The 25,643-nt window shown below is 36.9% G+C and overlaps 1 protein-coding gene across 1 annotated transcript; it reads left to right on the top strand.

Moving 5' to 3' along the window:
• Positions 1-1,755: 1,755 nt before the first annotated feature.
• On the top strand, positions 1,756-25,099 carry LOC106132221 (modular serine protease). The gene is made up of 15 exons (XM_060952220.1): positions 1,756-1,987; positions 5,190-5,241; positions 5,987-6,097; positions 8,395-8,457; positions 9,809-9,925; positions 10,477-10,611; positions 11,755-11,935; positions 13,004-13,095; positions 14,439-14,659; positions 15,725-15,940; positions 20,790-20,951; positions 22,150-22,268; positions 22,628-22,804; positions 24,087-24,249; positions 24,891-25,099. The coding sequence occupies exons 1-15, from the start codon at positions 1,954-1,956 to the stop codon at positions 25,079-25,081; spliced, it is 2,034 nt and encodes a 677-aa protein (XP_060808203.1). The 5' UTR covers positions 1,756-1,953; the 3' UTR covers positions 25,082-25,099.
• The last annotated feature ends 544 nt before the right edge of the window (positions 25,100-25,643 follow it).

Below are 25,643 nucleotides of genomic sequence, written 5' to 3'. Positions count from 1 at the left end.
ACTTTAAGTTTATATCCCTTGCGGGGTAGACAGATAAATTTGTGCAATAAAGAATTAAATAAACCAGGCAATGTATTAAATATTATTTATTTCACACTTTAGGTCCATATCCCTTGCGGGGTAGACAGATAAATTTGTGCAATAAAGAATTAAATAAACCAGGCAATGTATTAAATATTATTTATTTCACACTCTAGGTCTATATCCCTTGCGGGGTAGACAGATAAATTTGTGCAATAAAAAATTAAATGAACCAGGCAATGCATTAAATATGATTTAATTCACACTTTAGGTCTTGCGGGGTAGACAGAGCCAACAGTCATCAAAAGACTAAAAGGCCATGTTCAGCTGATTGGCTTAATGATAGAATTGAGATTCAAATAGTTACAGGTTGCTTGCCCATAGCCTAATACAGGAATCCCAAATACTTATATAAGCCTATCCCATAGTCGCCTTTTACGACATCCATAGGAAAGATATGGGTTAGTCCTATTCTTTTTTCTATTGGTGCCGGGAACCACACGGCACTAACTTAAGGATGCAATATTGTTTTTTTAAAGTGGACCGTCTCCAATCGTAAGCCTCCTTTTTCCAAGTCGGTTAAATTTCTAAAACCTTAACCAAAGTGTACCAAAAGGCTATATTCAGGTGTATGGCTTCATGACTGACAGTGAACTGAGATTCGAATAGTGACAGGTTGCAAGAAGCCTACAAGAGGAATCCCAAATATATATAAGCCTATTCCTAAGTCGATATTTACGACATCCATGGGAAAGATGTGGAATGGTTCTTTTCTATAGTAAACCAGATAATACGCCACGTATGTTGAAATTAATTAATCCTACGTCACAATGACAGTAGCGGTTATTATGTTATATCAAGCAAATTCCCCTATTCCGTTTATCGGCTGATGCGTCTGCGCAACCTCAACTGATCTGTCTTGGATCTTGTGTTGCAAGTCTATATTTTCCCAAATATTTGGTAAATACTCCAGACGGGTAATACATATAAGAAACTAGCGACCCGCCCCGACTTCGAACGGGTAGTATTTTTAGAAAACCTTAAGTTTCAACATTTCAAACAGTAAGAAAATCAGTCTACGACTTTCTGACATTAGCGCATATATACAGATAGAGCCGTGTGGTTCCCGCATAAGGCATTTTAGAATAATGACCACTGACACAATGACACACGTAAAAGGCTGCTGAGGGAAAGGTTAATAAACTTGGGGTTTCTTTTTTTTCAAATCCATCGTAAGCCGAACAGCTGAAAGTGGCCTTTCGGTCTTTTCAAGACTAGGTTCTGTCTACCCCGCAAGGGATAAAGAGGTGATTATATGTATTTATGTACACAGATATAAAAACTAGGCGGTTTTTACTAAATAATATATACTCAGTGAAAAATTACATTCATACATACAATCATTACATCCCTTGCGGGATAGACAGAGCCAACAGTCCTGAAAAGGCTGAAAGGCCACGCTCAGCTGCCCGGCCTAATAAAGAATTGAGATTCAAACAAGAATTCGATTCGCCAGCGCATCGCCTGAAATAAGAATCCCAAGTTTATAAGCCTATCCCTTAGTCGCCTATTAAAATTAAGGGACTAACTATGTTTAGACACTAAATTTGTTTTTTCGTACCTACCTACATAAAGTTGATTTAAATCACCTCAATTCGTGACGTAAAAAATAAGGAAAAATATGTTCAGATCGTGGCATCACAAAAAGCAGCAATGTAAAACCTGAATAATTATTAGTAGCGGTCAATAATTGTTGGCGTCGAGACATGCCCACGCGCATGTTTGATAAAACAATATAAATATTCATCTAAAAACAATGAAATAGTGATGTGACTCGATATATCTTTGATTTTAATTCGAAAACGTAATTATCTAGTCAGCGCGTAGTGTTTTTTTTTAAATTATTATAACCTTGAACTTTTTAAAGTGAGGATGTATAAATATGTTGTCGTTTTGTGTTTGACTGGTAAGTACCTACGTACCTATCTATTTTCTTAACATTGTGATAAAGCTTAATCTGTTGTTTGTTAAAAAATATTTGTTAAGCGAAATTAAAGTTACGAGTTTGAATACGGACTATTTCTTTGAGTCGTAATTTTCGACAAAGGAAAACAAGTAAAAAACATATTTTTTTGCCAGTTTCCAGTTGAAGTCAGTGATTAGGTATATGTTATGTTATGTTTTAATAATATATGTTGGACTATACTTAGTTTTGGGTGATATGTAATCTAACGGAGTGATGTTATTCTTTGACAGTTAATAAGTCATCATTCATACTTTACTTTTTTTTACGAAACGAACGAACTTACTTCGAGGCTAACTCAATCTGTGTAATTTGTCCCGTATATATTTATTTATTTATTTATTTAACCATGGTGCCCACGGAAGACCAGCCTTGTGGTGTATACCACGACCAAAAAAAAGGAGGGAATTTTGGTACAAAAGTTGTTATATGTTAATGTTTCTGTTCTTGATAAATATTAAGAAATAGTTGTTATAATTAGATTTAAGTGATGTGACGTCAATAAGTGATACCTTGTATCCAATTTTGAAAATAAATCTATTCTATTCTAATGTACCAAATAATCATGTTTTCCTTCTTCTTTCTTTGTTACTTCCTCCCGGCTTTAGTCCCGGTCGCATCCTCACCACTCTGGAGAGGAGCACGGGGTGTGCCTTTAACCATGGATCCTGGATTGGGTGAGTCAGGTTTTTGCACGAAGCGACTCCCGTGTAACGTCTGCAACCTTTACGGGTATAATACATGGCCGAGGTGATATTTGAACCTAAACCTTTTTGGGCATCACACATTTTAACCGGATACCTTACCGATTCATCCACCGACGCTCTCTTTCTTCTTTCTTTCTTTCTTTACTTAGAAATCAAGTGCACATTTTGAAAAACACACAACATATTTATGATGTTGGTTCAATGGTCTGAACAACATAGATAAATATTACACACAAAAAAAAGATAATCTAAAAAAAACACAAATCTAGCAATCTATTCCTGTCAACCTTAAGGTGGAAGAAAACTAAAGAATAGAAAAGCGATAACAAAATGTTAGTTTCGAAAATAATGACTCTTACATCCGTGAATCCGACTCGCACTTAGCCGGTTTTGTGTGAACGTTAAATAAATAAATAAATATATACGGGACAAATTACACAGATTAAGTTAGCCTCGAAGTAAGTACGAGATACTAACTCAACGATACTATATTTTTATAATAAATACTTATATAGATAAACATCCAAGACCCAGGCCAATCAGAAAAAGTTCTTTTCTCATCATGCCCTGGCCGGGATTCGAACCCAGGACCTCTGGTGTCACAGACAAGCGTACTACCGCTGCGCCACAGAGGCCGTCGACGTTCAACGCTGTAATTACTCGCGCTGGGTTTCCCCTTTGATAAAGCAGTAACGATTTTCCAAGAACCTGTTTTGTGGCTAACTGTATTCAAAGAATCTTACTAATACCCCAAATAATATTAAAAATGCGAATGTAAGCTTGTTTGTTTGTTCATAATGGAACAGCGTAATAAGGGAATGTTACAACATTACAATGTGAAAGATGATGTAGTTACAGGAAAAGAAAAGAGTATGGTAAGATGGTTTCGTCATGTGGAGAGGATGAATGAAAGCAGGCTGACTAAGCAGATATACAAGGAAAGTATAGAGGGAAAGGTTAGAGTGAGAAGGCCTAGACGAACTTATCTTGATCAACCTGCCTGGGAAAGAGGCGTGATTTTATGTATGTATGTATGTTGTTTGTTCATTACGAGTTATCTACTAAATCGAGCTTTTTAAAATTCTACGTACTTAAGTACATATGTTTGTAAACTCTTTATTGCACATAGAAATAAATATAACAAATTACAAAACAGTTATTGGATTTAGAAGAATATGTACAATGGCGGACTTATCTCCAATAGGATTTCTTCCAGTCAACCAAAATATAAAGGAAAATCCATAATTAAAAACGCATATATAATTAAAAGCCTAACAAGACGGCTGCATACAGATGTTAATATTAACATGACAATGACAATATTATAAAGCTGAAGAGTTTGTTTGTTTGAACGCGCTAACCACAGGAACTACTGGTTCGAATTGAATAATAATTTCTTTTTAAATAGACCATTTATCGAGAAAGGCTTTAGGCTTCAACTATTACGAGCGAAGAAATAACGGAAAATGTGAAAACAAAAAAACGGGTAAAATTATTAATCCTTGAGAGCTTCAATGATGCCCAATATAACTATTCCACGCGGACGTAGTCGCGGGCACAGCTATAATTGTGGTGACGATCTTATAACACCGCTCTTTTAGGTAATAGGTACATATAATGATAACACAGCGGTTCGCGCCTTCAGGTTATCATTTTCCTGTTGTGGGCAAAACCGGTTTATAATTTAACTGTAATATTGTTTGTTAATACTTACTTACATACATATAATCACGTCTATATCCCTTGCGGGGTAGACAGAGCCAACGGTCTTGAAAACACTGATAGGCCACGTTCAGCTGTTTGGCTTTATGATAGAGTTGACATCCAAAAAGTGACGGGTTGCGATCCTGTCACTATTTGAATCACTTTACCTTTTCTTGGGACTTTTTGGAGCAAAATCAGAGGTCACTTAATCCGTTATTACAACTGTTTGACTTAATGGCAGAATTGAGATTCATATAAAGTGACAGGTTGCTAGCCCGTCGCCTAAAAGAAGAATCCAGAAGTTTATAAGCCTGCACCTTAGTCGCCTCTTACGACATCTATGGGAAAGAGATGGAGTGGTCCTATTCTTTTTTTGTGTTGGTGCCGGGAACCACACGGCACTTTAGAATTAATTGTTTACCTATTAATAAATGTATTTTATATCTAACTAGCTTTGCCCGCGACTTCGTCCGCTTTAGTTATTTTGGGCATCATTGACGGATTCAAGGATGAATAGTTTATTCCCGTTTTTTTTTCACATTTTCCATTATTTTTTCGCTCCTAATAGTTGCAGCGTGATGTTATATAGCCTAAAGCCTTCCTCGATAAATGGTCTGTTCAACCCAAAAATAATTTTTCAATTCGAACCAGTAGTTCCTGAGATTAGCGCGTTCAAACAAACAAACTCTTCAGCTTTATAATATTAGTATAGATAGTATTCCTTTTAATTTCAGCTTCAGTTCCAGCTTTGTCGTCTGTAGCAAAAAATGATGGAGAACTTTGCAGGTTTGTAAACAAATATCAAATCTTTGTTTATTTGTATATTTCATTGTAGCTACATGTGCCGTGTGGTTCCCGGCATCACTACAAAAAAGAATATAGTACCACTCCATCTCTTTCCCATGGATGTCGTAAAAGCAAACTTGGATTTTTTTTAAGGCGATGGGCTAGCAACCTGTCACTATTTGAATCATAATACTATCATTAAGCCAAACAGCTGATGTGGCCTATCAGTCTTTTCAAGACTTTTGGCTCTGTCTACCCCGCAAGGGATGACGTGACTAGGTGTATGTATGTAAGGCTCTTGTGGTCTTGCCGTAACAATATTAAAATTTGTAATGATGAAAATGCTGCATTGTAGTTTGTTCCGCCCCTTCTTCTACACTTTGGAAGCGCACTTTGGAAGCGGTACATACTAGTTATAATTATATTTAAGTGATGTGACGTCAATAAGTGATACCTTGTAGGTATCCAATTTTGAAAATAAATTTATTCTATTTTTTTTACACTTAAAAGATTCTTTATAAATAAATATAAGTATAAGAATTAAAATTATAACAATTAAAAAAAATAACATACATATATAAAATCACGCCTCTTTCCCGGACGGGTAGGCGGAGACTACCTCTTTCCACTTGCCACGATGTCTGCATATTTCCTTCGCTTCATCCACATTCATAACTCTCTTCATGCAAGCTCGGCGGTTTCGGGTATATAAAAAAAATATATATTCTATTATCTATGTTTTCAGTTGGTCGGAGCATAAATGCGGTGATGGACAGTGCATCCCTTTAAGACACAGGTGTGATGACATAAGACAGTGTTCTGATGGCTCAGACGAGGCTAACTGTTATCCGACAGCGTGCGTATTTAAAAATAACCTATTGTTTAGATAATTAAGCCGGCATTTGAAATTGAATATTGTACATACATACATAAAATCACGCCTCTTTCCCGGTGGGGTAGGCAGAGACTACCTCTTTCCACTTGCCACGATCTCTGCATATTTCCTTCGCTTCATCCACATTCATAACTCTCTTCATGCAAGCTCGGCGGTTTCGGGCACTCTCGACCTGACCCTTTACCAGGACGTCCTTAATTTGATCAAGATACGTTCGTCTAGGTCTTGAATATTGTAGGTAATAATAATATTAAATATTGGTAAAAAATAAAGAAAACATTAATAGGTATGTATAAAAACAAAAATGGTTATCAAAACTTCAAAACTTAAAAAATTAATCTTAACTTATTGCGACTTAAATCGTTGTTGTGAAAATTTACAATTGACGATCGCCATTTTACTTTTATTATATTTTTTTTCTTAGCGGCCATTGCGCTAAGAATGAATGAATGAATGAAAGATTTATTTGAAATAACTCAACGTACACAAGCTTCTCAAATAATTACATGACATAAAATAAATAAAATAGAATTTAACTCTTAAGCAGGTGTGGGCTGCAAATTTAAACACCTACAGTGATTTTATACTATTATAACTGACTTTTAAACTTTCGCGTTCCATTATACGAGGCCGCCCGCGACTTCGTCCGCGTGGAATCAATCCCGCGGGAACTCCGGGATAAAAAATAGCCTATATGTGATTGTGGGTCTTCAGCTACCTATATACCAAATTTCATCGTAATCGGTTCAGTAGTTTTTGCGTGGAAGAGTAAAAAACATCCATATTGACATCCTGACATACTCACAAACTTTCGCATCTATACATATAATCTATACATATAATAAAACAGTAAAAATATTTTGTCTGTACATTTAGTATTTTTGACTGAAATGGATAGAGGGACACTTAGAATGAATAATAGAAAGCAAAAATTTATTTTTTTAATTTCTTGTCTGTCTGTATGTATGATCACGATTATCTCCGAAAGTACTGAACCGATTTACTTCAAACTTTCACCAATTGCTTTGTATTAACTCAGAATAACATTTAAAGTTTGTTTCATTAAAATCGGTTCACTAATAAAAAAGTTATCGACATTTGAATGAACTCAAGGCATCAGTTTGCCTGCAAATAAGTTACGAAATTAAAAATTCAAAGTCATTTATCATTATTCGACAGCATTTTACCTATAACATATAAATATAAGTGAAAGGCGACTAAGGGATGGGCTTACAAACTTGGGATTCTTTTTTAGGCGACGGGCGAGCAACCTTTCACTTTTTGAATCTCAATTCTATCATTAAGTCAAATAGCTGAAAGTGGCCATTCAGTCTTTTCAAGCCTGTTGGCTCTGTCTACCCCGCAAGGGATATAGACGTGACCATATGTATGTAGTCTACTTTAATTTTGACTACCTCCATGGTCCAGTGGTTAGTCCGTGAGACTGTGAAGTTGGCGGTACAAGTTCGAATCCCAACAATTACAAGATATTTTTTTTTATTAAAAATATTTTTTTTTGTATTGTTTGAGTATTTTATTTAAAAAAACTGAAAATCAAAATACTACATATAATAAAACGGTAAAAATATTTTGTCTGTACATTTAATATCTTGACTGAAACGGATAGAGAATTTTTTTTTACATTTTTTGTCTGTCTGTCTGTATCTAACTGTATGATTAAGATTCAACTCGAAATTTACGCGGACGAAGTCGCGGGCAACAGCTAGTTTATAATATTAGTAGGATACAGATATTAAACGCGTACTTAACGTATTTAATTTAAAAAAAAAATAAAAATATTTGTACTCGAATCAATATTATTAATGTTTTCAACTACGAATATGAGTATGTGCTGTTTACCTTCAATAGTATGCACATTAAGCATATGATCACGTCTATATCCCTAGCAGGGTAGACAGAGCCACCAGTCTTAAAAAGACTGATAGGCCACGCTCAGCTGTTTGGCTTAGAGATAGAATTAAGATTCAAATAGTGACAGGTTGCTAGCCCATCGCCTAAAAGAGGAATCCCAAGTTTATAACCGTATCCCTTAGTCGCCTTTTACGACATCCGTGGGAAAGAGATGGAGTGGTCCTATTCTTTTTTTGTAATGGTGCCGGGAACCACACGGCACTGAATTAGAACATATGTATTAGATTGTATATCATGTATCAATGTAAGTAGACCAAATTATTTAATATATAATTTTAATTACAATGGTAGACCAAATTAAAAAAAATAAATTGATTATATTTCAGAGACCTGGCAACCCAGGAACAGCCAATTCTGAACAGATTGAAGCGTCAAGCAAATCGTTGCCGGTAAGTGACTAAAATTGATAATCAGCTGTTATCTATACTAATATTATAAAGCTGAAGAGTTTGTTTGTTTGTTTGAACGCGCTTATCTCAGGAACTACTGGTTCGAATTGAAAAATTATTTTTGCGTTGAATAGACCATTTATCGAGGAAGGCTTTAGGCTATACAGGGTGACTTTTAATTCAACTGCATAAATTTAACTGTTAAGTGTACTCATCTAAAGGATATTTAAAAACGTTAAAAGAAAAATATCGGTTCATATTTACGAAAAAAAATAAAAGTATCAAAATCCACGATCCTAAATACGTCATATCACCCCGGTCGGCGGAAAAGCGACGCGTAAGATTCAGAGGTCAACGACACAATTCATTCAGCTGAGCGATCTCGACAACTCTGTACTTTACTTGATCTTGATACTAGAAAAATAATTTATTTTTCAGACATTTATTTACATGTTTAGTTTTAATTTTTTTTGTAGTATTGGTCTTTAATAAAGCGTGTGACGTAGTTTTTGAGGGTTTTTTAAATGTGAAAATGATGACGTTTAATTTAAATAAAAATAGGCTCAAACGGCTCAGAAGCATGGGTATAGTCTATGTTTAAAAGGATGCAGTTGTTTTAAATGTCACCCTGTATAGCATCACGATGCAACTATAAGGAGCAAAGAAATAATGGAAAATGTGAAAAAAAAAACGGGGGAAATTATTCATTCTTGAGGGCTTCAATGATGCCAAAATAACTATTCCACGCGGACGAAGTCGCAGGCACAGCTAGTTAAATAATAAAAGAAAACCTTGAATGTTCCTAAATACGTTATTGTAACACTCTCCCACACTGATGCTAGTCCATGAACATTGAATAATCCACATTTACTAGCTTTTACGCGCGCGGATTTAGCGCTCAAAAGCTCAAAAGAAAACAAATGTTTCGCAAACTCCACGGGAAATGTAATTAGAACTTCCCTTTTTTTCATACATTCATATAATCACGTCTATGTCTCTTGTTGGATAGACAGAGCCAACAGTCGTGAAAAGACTGATAGGCCACGTTCAGCTGTTTGGCTTTATGATACAATTGAGATTCAAATAGTGACATGTTGCTAGCACATCGCCTAAAATAAGAATACCAAGTTTATTTATTTATTTACTACTCTCTTACATCTACAATTACGGACTTAATCTATCATATTCCTTAGTCGCCTTTTACGACATCCATGGGAACGAGGTGGAGTGGTCCTATTCTTTTTTTATTTGTGCCGGGAACCACACGGCACTTACTAACAGCACGATACTAATTCACTTAATTTTAAATTTCGTTTGCACTAAGTTTTTAATTTGAATACTTACATTTCAGACGCGACCAATGGCCGTGCCGTGATGGTTCCTGTATCGGCTTCGACGGTAAATGCGACGGGGTGGTCGATTGTAAGGATGGAAGCGATGAAACTCATGCTCTGTGCAGAAATAACAAGTGAGGAGTTATTGCTAATCATACATACATACATGATTATGGTCACGTCTATATCCCTTGCGCGGTAGACTGAGCCAACAGTCTTGAAAAGACTGAATGAATATATCTATTAATGACTAAAATAATTAAAGTCATGAATAGATATATTCATATATATATATATATAAATCACGCCTCTTCCCCGGAGGGGTAGGCAGAGACTACCTCTTTCCACTTGCCACGATCTCTGCATACTTCCTTCGCTTCATCCATAATATATATTCATACATACATATGGTCACGTCTATATCCCTTGCGGGGTAGACAGAGCCAACAGTGATGAAAAGACTGAATGGTCACGTTCAGCTATTTGGCTTAATGACAGAATTGAGATTCAAATAGTGACAGGTTGCCAGCCCATCGCCTAAATCTCAAGTTTGTAAGCCTATCCCTTAATCGCCTTTTACGACATCCGTGGGAAAGAAATGGAGTGGTCCTATTCTTTCTTTTGTAATGGTGCCGGGAACCACACGGCACCAGATATATTCATTTATTTATTTATATGTTATAAGGTGTCAAAGCAACTGGTTCCGCTGCACTTACGGCGCATGCGTAGACGGCACGGCGCCGTGTAACGGCGTGCGAGAGTGCGCAGACGACTCCGACGAGCTATTGGCGCGCTGCAGAAATGTCACCGTAGAGGCAAAGTGAGTGAATAAATACTGGGTACTACCTACCTATCTATATATCGAATTATTAGATAGATAGATAGGTTATTAGATTCTAATAGGATAGGTTAGATTAGATAGATAGATAGGTAGGATATTAGATTGTAATATATTTAAACGAGCAATTCTTGTATACAGGGTGACTTTTAATTCAACTGCATAAATTTAACTGTTGAGTGTACTCATTTAAAGGATATTTAAAAACGTTTAAAGAAAATTATTGGTTCATATTTCAGAAAGTACGAGAAAAATAAAAGTATCATAATCCACGATCCTAAAGACGTAATATCACCCCGGCCGGCGGAAAAGCGACGCGTAAGATTCAGAGGTCAACGACACAATTCATTCAGCTGAGCGATCTCGACAACTCTGCACTTTACTTGATCTTGATACTAGAAAAATACTTTATTTTTCAGACATTTATTTACATGTTTAGTTTTCATTTCTTTTTGTAGTATTGATTGTATTAAAGCGTGTGACGTTGTTTTTGAGGGTTTTTTAAATGTGAAAATGATGACGTTTAATTTAAATAAAAATAGGCTCAAACGGCTCAGAAGCATGGGTATATGTCTATGTTTAAAAGGATGCAGTTGTTTTAAATGTCACCCTGTATATATGTATAATCAGGATCTCGGAAACGGCTCCAACGATTTTCATGAAAGTTACAGATTAGGGGCTTTTCGGCTCAAGGAATCGATTTATCAAGGTCCTAGGTTCGAGAAAAGCTCGGTTCCCAAGATATATTATAAACATTTTGAAAACCGCGTTTTAAGAAACTATATCAGCGCCATCTCTGGTAGACCGAGCAAAGCTCGGTCAACCGGGTACTTAATATTATAAATGCGAAAGTTTTTGCCGTTTGGTTCCCGGCACCAATACAAAAAAGGAATAGGACCACTCCATCTCTTTCCCATGGATGTCGTAAAAGCCAACTAAGGGGTAGGCTTATAAACTTGGGATTCTTCTTTTAGGCGACATACTAGCAACCTGTCACTATTTGAATCTCAATTCTATCGTTAAGCCAAACAGCTGAACGTGGCCTATCAGCCAGTTCAAGACTATTGGCTCTGTCTACCCCGCAAGGGATACAGACGTGATTATATGTGTGTAAATCAATTTCAGCGGCCAATTCAAATGCGACAATGGCGATACAATACCAGCTTCCAATCATTGCGACGGCGTCGCCAACTGTGCAGACGCCTCCGATGAGAACATCAAAGCATGCGCGGGCAAGACTTGTTACCAGTATCTTTTTCAATGCGCGTACGGCGCATGCGTAGATTCTGGTGCCGATTGTAACGGGGTGAGTAAGATCTATACTAATATTATAAAGCTGAAGAGTTTGTTTGTTTGAACGCGCTAATCACAGGAACTCTACTGGTTCGAATTGAAAAATTCTTTTTGCGTTGAATAGACCATTTGTCGAGGAAGGCTTTAGGCTGTATAACATCACGCTGCAATTATAAGGAGCGAAGAAATAATGGAGAATTTGAAAAATAAACGGGGAAAATTATTCATCCTTGAGCGCTTCAATGATGGCCATAATAATTTTTCCACGCGGACGGAGTCGCGGGCACAGCTAGTTATTAATACTTATTATGCACGTGTATTAATTTTGTTCTCAGTCTATGTTTTAGTACTTACTTTTTTTTGTTATTTTCATCAACAAACAATATTTTCAAATTGGGAACTAAGAAAATGTCATTTTTAATTTAAACATATTATTAAAAAAAAACAACTAATATTAATTCCTTAGTTAATAATAAAAAAAAACTATTCTAAATTACAGACTAAAAATATAATTATTTAAATTTTGACACGGTAGGTCCCGGGTTCGAGGCCCGGCCGGGGTGCGATGAGAAACGAACTGAATTGAACTCTGACTGTCCTGGGTATTGGATGTTTATCTATATATAATTATTAATTAAAAAATATAGCATTTCTTACCCATGGATGTCGTAAAAGGCGACTAAGGGATAGGCCTACAAACTACTAGGAAACAATCTAGAAGAATTCAATTAGAATAGAATAGATTTATTTTCAAAATTGGATACAAGGTATCACTTATTGACGTCACATCACTTAAATCTTTGCCGTGTGGTTACCGGCACTAATAAAAAAAAAAGAATAGGACCACCCCGTTCTCGTTCCCATGGATGACGTAAAAGGCGACTAAGGGATAGGCTTAGAAAACTTGGGATTCTTTTTTTAGACAATAGGCTAGCAACCTGTCACTATTCGAATCTCAATTCACTATTAGCTCTGTCTACCCCGCAAAGGATATAGACGTGACTATATGTATGTATACATGTAAACACGTCTAAAGAAAATTAAAAAAAAAAACAGTGTCAATGTCAATGTCAAATTTCAGATACAAGAATGCGCGGACGGTAGCGACGAATCTAATGAGCTTTGCGACAGAATTGGCGGGAATACTACGGGAAAGCAACCTGGATCTGTTACGTAAGTATACATACATACATTTAATCACGCCTCTTTCCCGGAGGGGTAGGCAGAGACTACCTCTTTCCACTTGCCACGATCTCTGCATACTTCCTTCGCTTCATCCACATTCATAACTCTCTTCATGCAAGCTCGGCGGTTTCGGGTACTTTTGACCTGACCCTTTACCAGGACGTCCTTAATTTATTCATTTTATTTTTATGTTTTTAACAGTTTATTCAGGTTTAACAAATAATAATGACGGCCTCCTTAAAACTATAACTACTTATAAAAAGAACAAAAAAAAATGATTACAAATTAAAATTTAATTTACAAATTGTTCAGTCCCTGCATAGCGTCAACATGCGGGAGTGTGCCCAGAAGGCTGGCAGCATTGCCAATTTGAATGGCAATGTTGATTCTCTGAGCCAGATAAGTAATTAGTAGCCTCCTGTCACGAGATACCTCAATCAGCTTTTTCGACAATTGTCGGATAAGCTCATACATACATATGGTCACGTCTATATCGCTTGCGGGGTAGACAGAGCGAACATCTTGAAAAGAGAGATAGGCCACGTTCAGCTGTTTGGCTTAATGATAGAATTGAAATTCAAATAGTGCAGGTTGCTGGCCCATCGCCTAAAAGAAGAATCCCACATTTATAAGCCTATCCCGTAGTCGCCTTTTACGACATCCATGGGAACGAGAACGGGGTGGTCCTATTCATTTTTTTTTATTTGCGCCGGTAACCACACGGCAAAGATTTAAGTGATGTGACGTCAATTAGTGATACCTTATATCCATTTTTGAAAATAAATCTTTTCTATTATAATTGAATTCTTCTAGATTGTTTCCTAGACCCCCCACCAAACTATTCTATTCTATTTTATTCTTTTACACATGCGCTTTGGAAGCGGTAGTAGTTATAATTAGATTTAAGTGATGTGACGTCAATTAGTGATACCTTTTATCCAAATTTTGCAAATAAATCTATTCTATTCTAATTGAATTGTTCTAGATTTTTTCTAAACCACCAAATTATTCTATTCTATTTTATTCTTCTACACATGCGCTTTGGAAGCGGTAGTACATAGTTATAATTAGATTTAAGTGATGTGACGTCAATAAGTGATACCTTTTATCCAAATTTGAAAATAAATCTATTCTATTCTAATTGAATTCTTCTAGATTTTTTCTAAACCACCAAACTATTCTATTCTATTTTATTCTTCTACACATGCGCTTTGGAAGCGGTAGCAGTTATAATTAGATTTAAGTGATGTGACGTCAATAAGTGATACCTTGTGTCCAATTTTGAAAATAAATCTATTCTATTCGAATGATTTCCTTTTTTTTTTTTGTAGACCCCCACCAAAAACGTCAGGCAAATGCACCCTACCCCCATACCCGTCTCACGGCCGATACACAGTCATGAACGCCCCCAACGCTTCTCCCGGGCAAACGTCAGACCTTTACGTACTGAACGTAACATGCCACCAAGGGTACGGCGTGGTGGGCGGTAACACGCAGGTGTTCTGCGCAGACGGCGATTGGTCACCGTCCGATGTATTGCCGGAATGTAGACGTGAGTGAGATATATTATATTATATTTTTTTTTTTTTTTTTTTTTTTAATTTTTTTTTTTTTTATTGATTATACATAACATCTGAATGAGGCCTATTAGTCTTTTCAAGACTGTTGTCTCTGTCTACCCCACAAGGGATATAGACGTGACCATATGTATGTATGTATGTATGTATATATATATATAATAATATGTGACAACAGGCTTCTGCAAACTGAGTCAAAATTAGTATGTATATATATATATATATATTATGTTTAAATATTTTCTTCTGTAAACTGACAATATAATATTACCAAACCGGCTTCTGCAAACTGAGTCAAAAGTAGTATCTATGTATATATAATATATATGTTCACACCCACATAAATATTTTCTTCTGTAAACATATTATATTGTATATGTGATAACAGGCTTCTGCAAACTGACCCGTCACCCCAGCGTATAACACAAATGCCGTATCACCAGCAGTGCCAGGCACAATAGCTTGGCCCGAATGCGTCAAACTGATATATATGTTCAAAGAAGTTTGAAATGCTATACAAACTCCTTTGAACATATATATCACAAACCCAGCTATATCTTCCTGGGCGAATTGCCATCATATTTTATTCTGGGTCTTCAGTCTACATACCAAATTTCATCGTAAGCCTATCCCATAGTCGCCTTTTACGACATCCATGGGAAAGAGATGGAGTGGTCCTATTCTTTTTTGTATTGGTGCCGGGAACCACACGTCAATAATATAAGTAGATATAGATGTATATATTCACATATATATATGTTGATACCCACATAAATATCACCAAACAGGCTTCTGCAAACTGACCCGTCACCCCAGCGTCGAACACAAGTGCCGCATCACAATCGGTGGAGCCGAGGGCCAAATTTCATCGTAATCGGTGCAGTAGTTTTAGCGTGAAAGAGTTAAAAAAACATCCATACTGACATCCTAACAAACTTTCGCATTTATAATATTAGTAGATAGGATATACCTACATATATATGTTGATACCCACATAAATATTTTCTTCTGTAAACCGACAATATAATATCACCAAACAGGCTTCTGCAAACTGACCCGTCACCCCAGCGTCGAGCACAAGTGCCGCATCACAATCGGTGGAGCCGAGGGCAGCCGCCCTTGCGCCACCCACGAACCCCCAGGCACGATAGCTTGGCCGGAATGCGTCAAACCCAGCTATTTCTTCCTCGGAGAATTACCATCAATGAGATGCGGCGATGACGGAAGCTGGGATAACAACCCTACTTGTACACCAGGTTTGATAAAAAACGGCACAAATATCACTATTCTGATCAAAGATCGTGTTGAAATTCATGTCGGCGGTTTTCAGTATGCAAGTGATGATTACGATATTGATGAAACGGATTGGAGGATGGGAGGGAGGGAGAGGGGTGGAGTTGGGAGTGAGCGGCGTGTGAAACCCGTTAGCGCTAGAGTTGGTAATGTTAAGAGTGGGGGGGCGTTGGTTGAGATAAAAAATGGCAGCGTCACAATTGATACGGGTGGAAGTCGGATACATTTCCGAGATTAGATTTTATGTAGATAGATAGATAGATACATACATACATTAAATCACGCCTCTTTCCCGGAGGGGTAGGCAGAGACTACCTCTTTCCACTTGCCACGATCTCTGCATACTTCTTTCGCTTCATCCACATATATAGTTTCGCTTCATTCTATAGATAGATATATCTATAGAAGTGGAAAGAGGTAGTCTCTGCCTAACCTTTCGGGAAAGAGGCGTGATTTTATGTATGTATGTATGTATGTATATATCTATACTAATATTGTAAAGCTGATGAGTATGTTTGTTTGTTTGTTTGGACGCGCCAATCTCAGGAACTACTGGTTCGAATTGAAAAATGGTTTTTGTATTGAATAGGCTGTTTATCGAGGAAGGCTTTAGGGTATATAACATCACGCTGCAACTTAAAGGAGCAAAGAAGTAATGAAAAATGTGAAAAAAAAACGGGGAAAATTATTCATCCTTGAGGGCTTCAATGATGCCCAAAATAACTATTCCACGCGGACAAAGTCGCGGGCACAGCTAGTCTATAAAATTCTAATGCAGTGTGGTTCCCGGCACCAGTACAAAAAAGAATAGGACCACTCCATCTCTTTCCCATGGATGTTGTCAAAGGCGACTAAGGGATACTTTTTTTAGGCGATAGGCTAGCAACCTGACACTATTTGAATCTCAATTCTTTAATTATGCCAAATAGCTGAATGAGGCCGATCAGTCATTTCAATCAAATTGGCTCTGTCTACCCCACAAGGGATATAGACGTGACCTTGTGTTTCACAGCGTTACTACTAGATATTATTATTTATTTAATATGCGTATTAGCTTTCAATTGATATTACAGTGAGAAACACTATTTACTTATTTATTACTTATAACTTAATTTCCATATACCAAAGACAGATAGTATTTAACACAACATAAAAGTGTTAAGTTTAGCGTGAATTTGTATTTTTTATATTTTAAAAACTCCTAAAGGCGTGTCTTTACTCATCTATTTCCTATCTGTGTCATATTTATACCGAAAATATTAAGCAATAGTTTTATACAGGGTGTGTGTGGTAAATCGCGTCATATATCTAAGGATATTGTATATAATGAACACGCTTAACTCTATGATTTATTTTTAAAATTGGATACAAGGTATCACTTATTGATGTCACATAACTAAAATCGAATTATAATTTAAAAAAATAATTTTTTATATATTTTAAAAAATAATGAATGTGGATGAAGCGAAGGAAGTATGCAGAGATCGTGGCAAGTGGAAAGAGGTGGTCTCTGCCTACCCCTCCGGGAATGAGGCGTGATTTTATGTATGTATGTATGTTTAAAAAGTAATAATATTCAAAATTGTCCATAGTCTGAGTATGTTTAGACACTGTCAGATACCGCGTGGTTATCCACACTTCTTGCAATTGTTAAGGGTCAGGTCAAGAGTACCCGAAACCGCCGAGCTTGCATGAAGACAGTTATGAATGTGGATGAAGCGAAGGAAGTGTGCAGAGATCGTGGCAAGTGGAAAGAGGTAGTCTCTGCCTACCCCTCCGGGAAAGAGGCGTGATTTTATGTATGTATGTATGTTAAGACAATTAGCAAAATTTTTAAAACACCTATTTTTTTCTATTCAAGAACCAACGCGATTTACCAGACACCCTGTATAATTTAGGAACTCGGATATTACATGGCACTTACGCAATATACAGGGTGACATTTAAAACAACTGCATCCTTTCAAACATAGACTATACCCATGCTTCTGAACCGTTTGAGCCTATTTTTATTTAAATTCAATGTCAAGTTAAATTTATGCAGTTGAATTAAAAGTCACCCTGTATATTAATTCCTAGATAGTTAGAAAAGTCGATACGAATAGGCTAACAGGTTAGATGCTATATTTTTTATTTAAAAATAAGCAAAAATGAGGTTGCATTTACATTTATATAACTTTTTCACAACAAAACACTAAAGGCCAAATAAAATATTGGTTATATACCATGGTTATATACATTATTATTATTTTTTAAATTATTATTATGATAAGACATTACTCGTTTTATTGGCCAAAAAAATCGGTTATCTGTAAACTCCGTTTACTGACGATAGTTGAACGTGACAACGTCTTAAGAAAATACTGATGGAACGGTAGCATTTTTCAAAAGAAAATTTCAATTTCATTTGTTTAATAGATTTATATGTATATAGAGAACGAGGTATACGCTGCCGAACGCGAAGGCCGATTGTGCCTCTTTGTCGCTCGTTCCGCGCTCTCGCTCGCACTTCAAGCCTTACATGGAACGCCTCAGAGCGAGGTAACGCCGCATGAGTCATGTTTTTTCGTGCGTGCAGCCGGCTCAATCGAATTATAAGACATTGTCACGTCAATAAGTTTTTTCTATATTTTTTTTTTATGTAGAATGCCTAGTACGTAGTTATATTGTTTAAAAGCCATATTTTGCCATGTCAAGAGGATGGAGTATAAAAATAAAGATTTTATTTATTTAATTGTTATTTAATTTTTTCCTTTTCCTCCGTCCTTTTAACACGGCTAATTTAATTTAAATAAATATTAATTTACTGGACAAATTACACAAATTGAGTTAGAAACAGGAGTAACGAGATACTAACTGAACGATACTATATCACTACATAGTATTAAACAAAGTCGCTATTTTAGTCTGTTTGTCTGTATGCTTAAATCTTTAAAATTACGCAACGGATTTTGATGCGGTTTTTTGTAACAGGTAGAGTGATTCAAGAGGAAGGTTTTTATGTATAATAACATTTATAATTTTGCACCCGTGCGAAGCCGGGGCGGGTCGCTAGTTTTATAATAAATACTTACATAGATAATCATTCAAGACTCAGGCTAATTGGGAAAAGTTCCGTTTCTCATCATGCCCCGGCCGGGATTCGAACCCGGGACCACCGTTGCCACAGACAAGGGCGTGATGCGCAGAAAGGCATAGGTTCGAATCCTACCTCAGCAATGTTCCGATGAATATTTTCGAAGTTATTTACATTAGTTTGAATACTAACTGATGCTCTCACGGTGAGGGGAAACATCGTGAGGAATCCTGCACATTCAGGCAACTGGATGTGTGACCATGATCGATCCAATACGGGTTACGTTCCCCTGCAAAGGTTGCGGAGGTCAGACGGGAGTCGCTTCGTGTGAAAACCTGACTCACCCAATTCAGGATCCATGGTCGAAGGCACACCCCGGGCTCCTCTCCAGAGTGGTGAGGATGCAACCGGGACTGACACCAACAAAATCGTCTCAATTGTCCCAACTCAGTCCCAGCTCAGTGGGATACATGAGAAATTGTGTTGGTCACATTAATATGACATTTACACGGGTATAATCACGTCTTTATCCCTTGCGGGGTAGACATAGCCAACAGTCTCAAAAAGCCACGTTCTAGCAACCTATAAAGATTAATCATGGAATTATATTAATAATAGCTCATCGCCTAAGAGAAAAATCCCAAGCTTATAAGCTTATCCCTTGATAGACTTTTACAATCTGCACGGGAAGAGAAGCAGCTGGTATACGTTATGTTTTTTCTTAGCTACCAGACTAGCATAGAAGCTTGCACTAATTGAATGTGAACTTATTCCCTTAATCGCCTTTTACGACATCCATGGGAAAGAGATGGAGTGGTCCTATTCTAAAGTATAGGGAACCCTGAGTGTTCTTCATTCTGCAGTGAGTCTAAGTTATATGCTTTTAGAGGGGAGCTCGGGGCCCGCCTTTACGAACCTGATCCTGGATTTTGTGAGTCTGATTTTTACACGAAGCGACTCCCGGACCTCCGCAACTTCATCATCTGTTAGCACTCAAAGTAATGTATAACTCAGAAAAGAGTTATAAATACATAACTGAGATAGGATTTGAACCTGTGTCCCCCACACGGATTTTAACCGGTCACTTTAACCATTTTGACCACCGACGTAAGTAATAACTGAAACTTTCAACACAGATTGCGGTCAAGTGACTCCTGAGGGCGCTGAATTGATAATAGGCGGGCGTCGTGCCAAACGCGGGGAATTACCTTGGCACACGGGCATTTATAAGAAGACAACAACGCCTTATATGCAAATATGTGGAGGGTCTATTCAATGCAAAAAGATTTTTTTTCAATTCGAACCATAAGTTGCTGAGATTAACGCGTTCAAACAAACAAACAAACAAACTCTTCAGCTTTATAATATTAGTATAGATATATGGCTGAGATAGGATTTGAATCTGTCCCCGCACGGATTTAAGCCGGACACTTTAACCATTTTGACCACCGACGTATGGTTCCCGGCACCAGTACAAAAAAGAATAGGACCACTCCATCTCTTTCCCACGGATGTCGTAAAAGGCGACTAAGGGATAGGCTTATAAACTTGGGATTCTTCTTTTAGGCGATGGTCTAGCAACCTGTCACTATTTGAATCTCAATTCTATCATTAAGCCAAATAGCTGAACGTGGCCATTTAGTCTTCAAGACTGTTGGCTCTGTCTACCCCGCATGGGATATAGACGTGACCATATGTATGTACCGACGTAATTATTAACTGAAACTTTCAACACAGATTGCGGTCAAGTGACTCCTGAGGGCGCTGAACTGATAATAGGCGGGCGTCGTGCCAAACGCGGGGAATTACCTTGGCACACGGGTATTTATAAGAAGACAACAACGCCTTATATGCAAATATGTGGGGGGTCGCTTGTCAGGCCCAGCGTGGTTATATCAGGTGAGAGTTAATGTTAAAACAATGATAGAATAAATAAATAAATATATACGGGTCAAATTACACAGATTGTTTCATATAGGAATTTATGAAATAAAACAAATTCAAGCTTCGGTCTCATGATGACGCCATGACAAACTGATTTTATTTTATTGTATGTCCGTTACAAACTGTTAGTCTATCTCTCTTGACAATGACATTGACACTCATATGACACACAGATTGAGTTAGCCTCGATGTAAGTTCGAGACTGGTCAGGCCCAGCGTGGTTATATCAGGTAAGAGTTAATGTTAAAACAATGATAGAATAAATAAATATATACATAAGAGTTAATGTTAAAACAATGATAGAATAAATAAATAAATATATACGGGACAAATTACACAGATTAAGTTAGCCTCGCTGTAAGTACTAGCTGGTCAGGCCCAGCGTGGTTATATCAGGCAAGAGTTAATGTTAAAACAATGATAGAATAAATAAATATATACGGGACAAATTACACAGATTGAGTGCCGTGTGTAGGGTTGCCAACTTTTTTTTTTACAAAAAAACGTATATAATTGTTTGAATGGGAAAGAAATAAAGTATTTGGAAGCTAAAAATGTATTTTTCAAATTTTATGATTTTACATACATACATACATACAATCACGTCTATATCCCTTGCGGGGTAGACAGAGCCTACAGTCTTGTAAAGACTGATAGGCCACGTTCAGCTTTTGGCTTTAAGATAGGATTGAGATTCAAATAGTGACAGGTTGCTAGCCCATCGCCTAAGAGAAGAATCCCAAGTTTATAAGCCTACCCCTTAGTCGGCTTTTACGACATCCATGGGAAAGAGATGGAGTGGTCCTATTCTTTTTTATATTGGTGCCGGAAACCACACGGCATTTATGATTTTATTGCCTTAAAAACATATTTTTGTGTGCTTTTAGCACATGCTAACTATTTCTTGCAACCTTAAATGTTTCGAAGGTTTGACAATCAAAATTTAAATTCAAATAAATAAATAATTCGTTTTTTATTAAATTTAATGACGCTCTATTTCTCTCTTCTCGCCACTTCTGATTCATTACAGAAAAAACTCTCTCAATGAAAGCTGAAGTGGCGGGAACGGACAGTAAATAAGAAATATTTTTTTTTTACATTTGGTAAGTTATCGGATGACAGGTCTTTAAGACGGCTTATATTTAATTTTCAGCCGCACACTGCTTCTGGCACGATGAAAATAAAGTTCTGCCCGCTAAGAACTACGCTGTGGCGGTCGGGAAATTGTACCGGCCGTGGAACGATCCCAATGATGACTCGCAGAAGGCAGACGTGAGAACCCACATACATACATACTTATGGTCACGTCTATGTCCCTTGCGGAGTAGACGGAGCCAACTGTCTAAAAACTGAATGGCCACGTTCAGCTATTTGGCTTACTGATAGAATTGAGTTTCAAATAGTGACATGTTGCTAGATCATCGCCTAAAAAATAATCCCAAGAGTTTGTAAGCCTATCCCTCCCTTAGTCGCCTTTTACGATGGCGTAAAAGGCGACCTTTTACGCCATCGTAAAAGGCGACTAAGGGAAAGAGATGGAGTGGTGCTATTCTTTTTTGTTTTATTGGTGCCAATAACCCACACATCCGCCTTTCATTCTACGAGTACGTCAATTGTAATTAATCCATCAGGTAATGTCGCTCCACATACCACAACGTTTTCGTGGTTCAGCGTCCAACTTCATGGAGGATCTGGCCGTTCTCCAGCTGACGGTTTCCTTCGTCTACAAGCCCCACATAGCGCCCGTGTGTTTGGACTTCGACGAGAACTTTGATCATTTGCAACTGGCCGAGGGGAACGTTGGAAAGGTAAATGTTATATCTATTTTCTGTTGTTTTTAAGTAAGAAGTTATGCTGGCTGGCCCGTAGCGTAGTTCAGAATTCACAGCAAAAATATAACAAGATTTAATATTTTTTAAAACAAGTTTTTTTTTATACATACATACATATAATCACGTCTATATCCCTAGCGGGGTAGACAGAGCAAATAGTCTTAAAAAAACTGAATGGCCACGTTCAGCTATTTGGCTTAATAATATAATTGAGATTCAAATAGTGACAGGTTGCTAGCCCGTCGCCTAAAAAAAGAATCCCAAGTTTGTAAGCCTATCCCTTAGGTGCCTTTTACGACATCCATGGGAAAGACTTGGAGTGGTCCTATTCATTTTTGTATTGGTGCCGGGAACCACACGGCACATATCATAATACATGTTACCAATACCATAATAATATGTTATCAATACCATAATACATGTTACATTTACCATAAAACCGTACCGAAAAGTTACCTGAAAAATAGATATATATGTAAGACGTTATAAGATGTGTTTTTAAGAAGACCAATAACTCAAAATAAAAAAAATTACGATATAATTCCCCACTGTTTTACTTTCATTTCCACAACTATTTTTGTCATATTTAAGTAAAACAGTGCGGAATTATATCGTAAATCTTCTTATTTCATTGGACTTCTTAAAAACACATCTTATAACGTCTTACATCGTACCACAGACTCACTATTCTGTCACTTATTGTTACCAACGTAAAAATAAGTACCTAAGAGGTTAGCTAACAAAACGGATTTAAAAAAAAACAAAAACAAAACTTCTCCCACATTATACAGGCTGACTTTTAATTCAACTGTATAAATTTAACTGAACTGAAAAGAAAATTATCGGTTCATATTTCAGAAAGTACGAAAAAAATAAAAGTATCAAAATCCACGATCCTAAATACGTCATATCACCCCGGCCGGCGGAAAAGCGACGCGTAAGATTCAGAGGTCAACGACACAATTCATTCAGCTGAGCGATCTCCACAACTCTGTACTTTACTTGATCTTGATACTAGAAAAATAATTAATTTTTCAGACATTTATTTACATGTTTATTTTTAATTTCTTTTTGTAGTATTGGTCTTTAATAAAGCGTGTGACGTAGTTTTTGAGGGTTTTTTAAATGTGAAAATGATGACGTTTAGATAATTTAAATAAAAATAGGCTCAAACGGCTCAGAAGCATGGGTATAGTCTATGTTTAAAAGGATGCAGTTGTTTTAAATGTCACTATATATGTATGTCAATTAATTTCAGGTGGCCGGCTGGGGTCTTACAGACATCAACGGCCCCGCGTCACAAGTACTGAAGGTCGTTGAACTCCCCATAGTGCCATATGACGTGTGTTTCAACGAGTCGCCGCCGAATTTCCGCGCTTACATAACGGGTGATAAAATTTGCGCCGGTTACAAGAACAACGGTAAGAGAATGAATAAATGCTACAAGCAGACGCGTTTAACGCACTAGCTGTGCCCGCGACTTCGTCCGCGTGGAATAGTTGTTTTGGGCATCATTGAAGCCCACAAGGATGAATAATTTTCCCCGTCTTTTTCACATTTTTCATTATTTCTTCGCTTCTTATAGTTGATGTTATATAGCCTAAAACCTTCCTCGATAAATGGTCTATTCAACGCAAAAAATAATTTTTCAATTCGAATCAGTAGTTCCTGAGATTAGCGCGTTCAAACAAACAAACTTTATAATATTAGATTTGCCGCCAGTAGGCTTTATAAATTTTGTTTGTGATCTCTACATTTCGATATCCCACACGGAGAAAATATGGTGGAGGTCAAATGTCAAATTTTATAATTAAAAAAAAAAAAAACAAAAAAATGTTATATTTAAGTAGGTATTTATTTATGTTATGCCTACCCCTCCGTGAAAGCGGCGTGATGTTATTGTTTTTTTTTTCGCAAAATTACATTTGACAGTCTTTGCGTACTTACCCCTCAAAATGAAATATGATAACATTTTATATCAAAACTAAGCTGTATATCTAACTGTCTTTGTCAGTTACGTGTAAATAAATATAAAAAAAAACAAACACTTTTTTTTTCACAGGCACAGCAGTCTGCAAAGGCGACAGCGGCGGCGGGCTTGTCATAGCTCAATACGAGCGCGGGAAATACAGATACTACCTCCGCGGGGTGGTCTCCACCGCGCCAAACGACGAAAACTTGTGCAATGCTAACACAATAACAACTTTCACGCATTTGTTGAAACACGCACCGTTTGTCAAGAATTACCTGTGATAATGTGATCTGAATAAACTTTTTTTATGAAAATGAAAAATATTTATTTGGAAATAAAAACAAGTACAATTTAAGTAACATAGTATAACGATGACATCTGCAGAAGTTATAAAACTGTGTCGCAGATCTCAACGCCCACCTCCAGAAAACATTTATATAATGTGTTTCCTTAATCTTAGCACCTAATCCATTTATTACAAAAAAGAGAAGAGAAAAAAAAAATTTCTAGGCTTCTTCTTTTTTCTTCATCCTGGCTTTAGTCCCGTTTGCATCTAGGTATGGGCTAGCAACCTGTCACTATTTGAATCTGAATTCTATCATTGAGCCTAAAAGCTCAATGTGGCCTGACAGTATTTCGTCATCTAGGGATGATCGTCGTTGAAGAAAATGCTGCAGTGCAGTCTGTTACCGCTTCTTCGCCTTGCACTGACGCCTTGGAAGCGGCAGTAAACTTAGTTTTAAGTAATTTATTTGACGTCAACCAATGTTGTTAAACCATACGTTTGACAATTATTAAACGATATGTAGTATCCGATAATAATGAATAAAAATTTTGAATTTT

Source organism: Amyelois transitella, chromosome 28, assembly GCF_032362555.1.
Source record: "Amyelois transitella isolate CPQ chromosome 28, ilAmyTran1.1, whole genome shotgun sequence".
NCBI classification, from domain to species: Eukaryota; Metazoa; Arthropoda; class Insecta; order Lepidoptera; family Pyralidae; genus Amyelois; species Amyelois transitella.
The sequence above is the reverse complement of the archived record's forward strand: the minus strand, read 5'-3'. Positions and strand labels throughout refer to the sequence as shown.